Source organism: Vigna unguiculata, chromosome 5 (assembly GCF_037176805.1).
Source record: "Vigna unguiculata cultivar grain cowpea cultivar isolate G323 ecotype 2 chromosome 5, ASM3717680v1, whole genome shotgun sequence".
NCBI lineage: Eukaryota > Viridiplantae > Streptophyta > Magnoliopsida > Fabales > Fabaceae > Vigna > Vigna unguiculata.
The window spans coordinates 9,706,964-9,716,033 of record NC_140796.1 but is presented as its reverse complement, the minus strand read 5'-3'; the positions used below and the strand labels follow the sequence as shown (position 1 = coordinate 9,716,033).

The 9,070-nt window shown below is 35.6% G+C and overlaps 1 protein-coding gene across 1 annotated transcript; it reads left to right on the top strand.

Moving 5' to 3' along the window:
- The first annotated feature begins 501 nt into the window (after positions 1-501).
- Positions 502-6,320, top strand: LOC114185671 (ERBB-3 BINDING PROTEIN 1-like). The gene is made up of 10 exons (XM_028073538.2): positions 502-687; positions 846-959; positions 1,041-1,125; positions 1,257-1,406; positions 1,498-1,651; positions 4,949-5,164; positions 5,242-5,378; positions 5,480-5,571; positions 5,660-5,839; positions 5,986-6,320. Exons 2-10 carry the CDS (start codon positions 869-871, stop codon positions 6,063-6,065), a joined length of 1,185 nt encoding a protein of 394 aa, XP_027929339.1. The 5' UTR covers positions 502-687; positions 846-868; the 3' UTR covers positions 6,066-6,320.
- The last annotated feature ends 2,750 nt before the right edge of the window (positions 6,321-9,070 follow it).

Sequence of the window (9,070 nt, the reverse complement as noted above, 5' to 3'; positions counted from 1 at the left end):
TAACAATATTTTTACATTATTAATAATAATAATAATAATTATTATTATTAGATCCTAAAAAATGTAATAATTAAAAAGATATAAATATGGTTAACATTTTAAATGAAAGATAAAATTGTTTATTATTTGTAATTTAAAAAGTTTATTTGTTTTTTAAAATTTAAAATTTAGTGAATAATTATTCAATCAGAAAAGTATTATTAAATATAATTAGATATTCATTGATATTTTTAGATATTGTTTATTGTTGATATATTAAAATATTGTTGGATATAACTAAAGATTATTGTTAGATAATGATAAAAATGAAATATAGACTATAAATATATAAATAAATAAATAAATAAGCAATTAGAATTTTAAAATACATTTGTAAGAAAAAATTAAAATATATCAATAAAATAAATAAGTAGAACAATGTATTTGTTGTTAATTATGTAGAAAAATAAATAAAATAATAAGTAAAGATATAGTGCGTAAAAACCCTACTCCATTGTTTGTATCTTTGCCCTGAAATGAAAGTGAAAAATCCTATTTAAGCCAAAGCAACCTTAGGATGTAACCCTAGTTCCACTAAGCCTCCCACCATTTGTCTCAGCAACAAATTCCCTCTTCTATTTCAATTCCTAAAACCCTTACCTTCTTCACTCATTCTCCAGTACTGCGTCATCTTCAACCCTCCTCACTGTGAGTCACTTCAAACTCAACCAATTTTCCAAACTTTTCATTTGGGTCTCCGTTCTTTCTTCGATTTTGTTCTCTTTCACTACCCAATTGGATTTATCTTTTTGTTTTCTTTATTGTTTCTGCCCGTTTCATTTGGGTGTTCCTGTGGTTACATACAGAGGGGTCTCAGAGTAGTGCCGCCATGTCGGACGAGGAAAGGGAAGAGAAGGAGTTGGATCTTTCTTCTGCAGAAGTGGTCACCAAATACAAGACAGCCGCTGAGATAGTTAACAGTGTGTTTCTCACTCTTTTTAATGTCTTTGAATTATAAATCTTTTTAATGTTTTATTTTTGTGACCCTCTTTGATTTACAGAGGCCTTGAAGCTTGTTATTTCGGAATGTAAACCTAAGACCAAGATTGTGGATATCTGTGAGAAAGGGGATTCATATATTAGAGAGTAAGCATATATTTATTTCTATAAGATGGAGCGTTGCATGATATTTTAACATTTGTACATGTTATCTCTTTTTTTATTTGTTTTTATACTTATAGAATTTTCCTAATAGTTGTTGTTTCTTATCTGTGTAGGCAAACGGGAAATGTGTACAAGAATGTGAAGAGGAAGATTGAGAGAGGAGTTGCTTTTCCTACATGTATATCAGTAAACAATGTAGTCTGCCATTTCTCTCCACTAGCCAGTGATGAGTCAGTGTTGGAAGAAGGTGATATATTGAAAATGTAAGATATTCAGAGCATGAATTTGTGATGTGTGGCGAGAAACTGGTCTCTATTACTTAGAAGTTAATGGTTGTTTCTTTGGTTGGTACAGTGATATGGCTTGTCATATAGATGGTTTCATTGCTGCTGTAGCTCACACCCATGTACTTCAGGAAGGTCCTATCACAGGAAGGGCAGCAGATGTCATTGCTGCAGCAAATACTGCTGCAGAGGTGGCCTTGAGGCTTGTCAGGCCAGGAAAGAAGGTAATCAATTGTAACTTTGTAATGGTTGATTTGGATTTCACTACATGTTGCCTTTCTATAGTGTACCCTTCGTTGATAGTTGTAAATTCAAGTAACATGTAAGCATTAAAATTGGAGAGAAATTTGTTTGGTTCATGTGTATTATTTAAAGGGATTTCATTGCGATGTTATGCGACTTGTTTGATTTTGATCTCTAAATGATGCAAACTGTCATGAGCTATGGATAAATTCCGATGAAGCTTAATTGTCATAGTTACACTGATAGAGGTCATTTATGGTTTTTCTTCTGTAGTCTTGCCCTATTGAGTACATTGCTCATCTATACAATTCATCTCGGTTGTGTGTTGTGCATTCTACATGATGAATTCTTTCTTAAACTTGCATCGGAGACTTGATTAAAATGTTATTCTGATTATTTTATATCTCTGTTTTCATTCCAGTTGTCCATGTTCTCTTAAAACTATCCTCACGTGGTTTGTATTATATTGTAATTTGATCATTTTTTTCTCTGTATGATGAAGAAATCATAGGCTATGGATGAACTCCAATGAAGCCTGTTTATGTCATAGTTACACTGACAGAGAATTGTTGATTTTCTATCCCATTATGTTATTTTACCTGCTTGTTGAATGTTATCGTGCTCTGTCGTCAAATGCTTGTTTGTCTTATAAATTAATATGATCCATAATAATACTGGATTGTGAATTTATGAACTGATCTCTATATGATGAAGAAATCATAGGCTATGGTTTAACTCCAATGATGCCTTTTTTGTCATAGTTACACTGATAGAGAGAATAGTTTGTTCGTTATTATATGCCTGATTGATGGCCACCATTTGCTTTTTGAATGTCTAGTCCACTAGGAAATAGTATGTTCTGTGAAGGCTGTTTCATTTAATGTGTAATATGGCCGTTTCTCAAGGTTTTTTTTGGAATATTTTTGGATTTTGACTATATATATATATATTAAAGGTTTGTGGGATCCTTTACCTCGTAATCTGATTATTTACTTTTAATAGTACTGTAGTTGTCTCTTGATTTAGATTCATGACTGTGTATATGGATTTTAACATTTGTAGCAGATTAATTATAACAAAGGCAACTTTGCCGAGGTGATTAGTACCATATTGGTTTCCTCTTTTCCCTGTTGCTGAAACTAGAATTGGCTAAATTTTCTTCATCGCTGTACTGATTTATACAGTCAGTACGCTTGTCTAGTGTAGCCAACATAATGTGTACTAAATCCATTACTTATTAATTGTTCTTTACCTGTATATGCATTCCATATACTTATCATGTTACTGATATTTGCCTCTATTTTTGGACTTGACAATCTTTGCTTGCATTCTGATATTTGTATCAATCTTTGGTTCCATATTGGTTTCTTTTCCCTGTTGCTGATACTAGAATTGGCTGAAAATTGTTTTATGGTTGTGCTGATCTATACCGTCAGTGCACTTGGCTGTTATATATAGCCAACATACATTACTTATCTTTTACCTTTCTGATAATCCCTTAATATATTTTCTAATGATGTTACTGTATTTTGCCTCGCTTTTTAGCCTTGCCAATCCCTGCTTTGATTATGATATTTGTACCAAATGTGTATGTATATGTGTGTATAATTAAGGCAACTTTGCTGAGGTGATCGGTACCATATTAGTTTCCTCTTTTCCCTGTTGCCAAGACTAGAATTGGCTGAAAATAGTTTTGTAGTTGTGCTGATTTATATAGTCAGCGCACTTGTCTGTTATAGCCAACATACATTACTATCCTTTACCTGTCTGATGATGTTATTGTAATTTGCCATGCTTTTTAGCCTTGCCAGTCTATGCTTTGATTCTTATGTTTGCATCAAATGTGTATAATTAAGGCAACTTTGCCAGGTGATCAGTACCATATTGGTTTCCTCTTTTCCCTGTTGCCAAGACTAGAATTGGCTGAAAATAGTTTTGTAGTTGTGCTGATTTATATAGTCAGCGCACTTGTCTATTATAGCCAACATACATCACTATCCTTTACCTGTCTGATGATGTTATTGTAGTTTGCCCTGCTTTTTAGCCTTGCCAGTCTATGCTTTGATTCTTATGTTTGTATCAAATGTGTATAATTAAGGCAACTTTGCCAGGTGATCAGTACCATATTGGTTTCCTCTTTTCCCTGTTGCCAAGACTAGAATTGGCTGAAAATAGTTTTATAGTTGTGCTGATTTATATAGTCAGCGCACTTGTCTATTATAGCCAACATACATCACTTATCCTTTACCTGTCTGATGATGTTATTGTAGTTTGCCCTGCTTTTTCGCCTTGCCAGTCTATGCTTTGATTCTTATGCTTGTATCAAATGTTTTTAATTAAGGCAACTTTGCCAGGTGATCAGTACCATATTGGTTTCCTCTTTTCCCTGTTGCCGATACTAGAATTGGCTTAAATTTTTTTATGGTTGTGCTGATTTATGTAGTCCGTGCACTTGTCTATTATAGTCAACATCTCTTATCCTTTACCTATCTGATAATCCCTTAATATACTTTCTGATGATGTTATTGTAGTTTGCCTCGCTTTTCAGCCTTCCCATTCTATACTTTGATTGTGATATTTGTATCAAATGTGTATAACTAAGGCAACTTTGCCGAGGTGATCAGTACCACATTGGTTTCCTCTTTTCCCTGTTTCCAACATTAGAATTGGCTGAAATTAGTTTTATCGTTGTGCTGATTTATATAGTCAGTGCACTTTGTAGCCAACATAATTCTGTTAAAACCATTCGTATCCTTTACCTGTGTTTTTCGGTGTAATGTTGCTATTATTTGCCTCTCGTTAGTCATTTCTGTGTATATTTGTTGCAAATGTTGAAAGCTACACTAAAGGCAACATTGCCGAGGTGTTCAGTACCATATCGGCTTCCTCTTTTCCCTGTTGCTGTTATTATAGTTGACTGAAAATGTTTTCGCACTTGTGCTCATTTAATTAGTCAGTTCACTTGTCTATCTCTTTTGTAACCATTACTTATTACTTGTAGTACAGAACTAGAAAAGTGCGCAACAGTACCATTTTTAAACTATTAGTATAGTTGAATTATTTAATTATTTTGTGTGGGACTGAATGCATACCATTTATAAAACCTTTAGACTAAGGAAAACTTTACTATAATGATATTGATTTCCTCTTCTCCCTGTTACCTAGTTTAAAATAAGCTTGGAATACTGATCTTCTATTATTGTCAGCGTGCTTGGCTGTTTTAACTTGCATAGTATTGATATCAATGTGAATACATCAATGACCTTCATTTTTTACAGAACAAGGATGTTACTGAAGCAATTCAAAAGGTTGCTGCTGCCTATGACTGTAAAATTGTTGAAGGTGTTCTTAGTCACCAAATGAAGCAGTTTGTTATTGATGGGAATAAAGTTGTGCTTAGTTTGTCAAATCCGGACACGAGGGTTGAAGAAGCAGAGTTTGAGGAGAATGAAGTTTATGCTATAGATATAGTAACAAGCACAGGCGATGGCAAGGTAGCATAATTATATCAACATATTACCAAGTAAGATAAGTCAAATGCCTGATAAAGTAATTTTTTTTTCTCTTGCAGCCTAAGTTGTTGGATGAGAAGCAGACAACTATTTACAAGAGGGCTGTTGACAAGAGTTATCATCTGAAGATGAAAGCCTCTAGGTTTATTTTTAGTGAGATAAGTCAAAAATATCCAATCATGCCATTCTCTGCTAGGTAAACGGGCTACTTTCAATGTTTAATACTTTCAATGTTTAATACTGTTTTTGTTTTTGTTCTTATTCCTTTTTCTTAAAAGTTCATTTGTTTTTTAATAGAGCTTTGGAAGAGAAAAGAGCTCGGCTGGGTTTAGTTGAATGTGTCAACCATGAGCTCTTGCAGCCATATCCTGTTCTGCACGAAAAACCTGGTAAAATTCCTTTGGCTAGTACCATAACTAAATAACCAAGTTGTCATTTATTTAAGCCTTGCCATGCATTATTTTGTTTGTTTTTCAGGTGATTATGTTGCACACATCAAATTCACAGTCTTGTTAATGCCAAATGGGTCTGATCGAGTCACATCTCATCCACTCCAAGAACTGCAGCCTACAAAATCAATTGATGATCCTGATATCAAGGCCTGGCTAGCCTTGGGCACAAAAACAAAGAAGAAAGGTGGTGGAAAGAAGAAAAAAGGTATGCTGCTGTTCTATTATACCTATCTATGGTTTTGTTTTGCCTCCTGCTTTTATGTTATTGAACAGAACATTTACCTATATAAGGATTCAATTTTCCTTGTTTTGAATGGCTCAACAATTGAAAGTGCTTGGTTGTTTGCACAGGTAAGAAAGGGGACAAGGTAGATGAGTCAGTTGAAGCTGAGCCTATGGACTCAACAGACGGTGCTACTCCTCAAGGTTGAGTTAACCCAGTTCTCTCCAGAAAAAATGAAAGAAGATTTTCATTTCATTTTCAAGCCTCCTTTTTCAATTTTGGTACATTGTTCACCAAATTGTATTTTTCTTGGATATGAATTTTAGTATAGTATTCTGACATTAATTCTAACTGTAATTTTACATATGAACATTTTAGTTATAGGTGTGGGACTTTTTCTGAACCGGTTTGAAATGAATATGTTTCGAGCTGATTTCTAAAATCAGTCCAGTTTTGAATCTTAGTGAGATTGTTTGTATTCCGGTATTCCAAAGTCGCAGCTTTTTATAGTAAGGAACCATTCTCCTCCATTAAACCACGTAACGAAATAGAGAAATTATCTTCCACCTTGTATAAACTTTGTTATGTGTTTTTTTTAAAACCTTCCCTGTTATTCCCAAAGCTTTTGTTTTTAAATTAATTGTAATCTAAAAGTACTTTCAAGATTGTAGTTTATTCAGTTGTTTTGAATGATTTTCAAGAATATGAATTTTAGATGCTTTTGAATATGTATGGGAGTGAATTTGGCGGGTCCTGAAGAATTAATTTGACCGACTTACCCCTACATTTTTGGTCTCAAAATTAGGTATGATATTAGTAACTTTCAATAATTTGTATTAGATGTTAAAGGTTATGTTGAAGTGAACTACAATTAATGTGAAGTAGTTTTTGGAGTCTTTGAGAAACTAAACCAAGTGTTTCTGTAGAGAACAAATAAGATATTTTGGGATACAAATAATGTCTTATTTCAATCCTTAACTTCTCCTCTCGAGTTGGCTCCTTTCTGACTTGTACATGTTGTCTACTATAGTAGGTAGCTCGAACTATTGGGAGGTTACTTGCGGAGAGGGTTCTGACGATCAAGTCAACAAAAGAATCTTTAGAAGTCAAATCTTAAATTAGGGAATTAATGAAAGCATACCCTTTAATTGTTGGGGTCCATGCTCTGGGCTCTTCAAGGTGGTGGTGAAGTAGCCTGGATGTTCATACTTCTATAGTGATGATGGCAGTACCAAATTCCCTTTTAGCTGAATCGACAACCCTTGGCGGTATAAGGATGTGGAAAGGGAGAAGTTGTCGTTGACGGATAGGGAGGTGGTGGAGACCCTGATGAAGTTTAACGATAAGATGCCCACTAAGGGCTTTGTTAGGGTTATAATTTCGTACATCCAATTGTTGATATAAAAAGTATCTTTTTGTGTTTTAAGCGCTATGTCGCGTTTGAGTTAACTAATCGACATTTTTGCTACTATTGTAGGTCATATGGCACAAGTTGGTAAGAAGATTTTGAATCTGTTTCAAGCTCTTCTCAAAGAGAAGGCGTCGAAGGCAAAGGATGTTGGGAATATTGAAGTTTCCAATTTGCAAGATAAATTGGTTGAGGTACACGTTCATGGGGGGTCAAAGAGGAAGGCGGAAGTACCCACTAAGCAAGGTGGGGAGAAAGATGTGAAGATGGTGAGAGTTGCCTTGTTGGGGTCGGGATCCTCATCTGGTGCGAACAAGCCTGAGTTTGGGTTGATAGAATTGCCAAAAACGATCGTCCGACGTGATATTGTCGGAGTCGTTGGTTAACTCGATTGACAACATGGAACCGAATGTCATGGTGAAGGCAATGCTCGAGTTTAGCAGCAAGGCTTTGATATTAGGGCGCAGGGTTGAGAGCTTGTATCAAAGGGAGCTAAAGGAGGGTAGTCGGTCCATGGTTGAGGAGCTAAAAGAGGAGCTGACGGGTCAAGCTAATAAACATGCTGAAGAGAAAACCGCTTGGAAAAAAGAGAGGGAAGAGCGGTTGGAAGAGAAGAAGAGGTTGAGGACCTGGAAGGTGAGATGCTTGGAATCTGAGAAAAAGCTAAATGCGAAAATCACGGATCTAAAGACCGACTATGACGAATTGAAAGAAAAACATGATGACATGGAGAGCAAACTTGATGACCTGAAAGGTCACATAATCCAGGAGCATATTAATGGCTTCCAAAAGGGGTTAAGGTAAGTTGCATTCTTCCACAATGATATAGATGTTTCGGACGCCAAGTTCGATGTAAATAAGGACATGGTTGGAGGGCAACTTGTGAACGAAGCAGATTCCAGCCCAGAGGAAGAGGCGGAGAAGGACATTGTGGCGGATGACATTGTGGCGGACACCACAACAATGGCAGATGCGGGAGAAAATGTGGAGAACATATAGACTTGAGCTTTATTGTTTTAACATTTGATTTTCATTTCTTCAGCTTAAGTCTGTAATAACTCGTACAATGTTTTTATTTTATGTTAATTGTGATGGATGATTGTTCACTTACTTGCTTAGACAGATGCATACTTTGTGTGTTATCGCTAGATTACTGTTATAGGCACGCGTTATTGGTTAAACATGTCGTTTGGATTATTGTCATATTTGCACGATGTTAATATGACAGGTCATATACTTTATTAATGAGGTTTGTATCTTCTAAAAATAACCAAAAATTTGGAAGACATAATATTTTGAGTATGCAGCGTCCGTCTATTGGTGGGGTAGTTTTTTTTTGTCTTAGCGATGATCAGTGGAAATGGATGGATGTAAACTGAACAATTAATATTCGACCCAGGCTGCTTACTTGTGGTAAGTGGTGGAGAAGTTGTAGTTTCTGGTAAGTAGTCTAGTAGAGGATGTCAACAGAACTACCTTGGTCCATGAGCACCTTCTTCGCGAAGTTCTCAAGCTCGATGGTGATGACCATGGGGTCATCTTATTGTTGGTCGATGACATGGAAATCAGCGTCTGTGGTGGGAGTAAATAATGTGGTTGATGGACTAGATGTTACAAAGGTGTTTCTTCCTAGTTGACGAGGTGGAGTCGCCGCCAGCAAAGCCTCTTGAGATGGTATTAATTGTGCCACACAAGGGGGTCAACTTGGTTGACGTCAGTGCGAACTGGATGTTGATGTGGACGAGTATTGGTGTGTGGTCGATTATTGTGACGAGTTTTAAGTTGGGGGTGGTGGTTGTTGGATT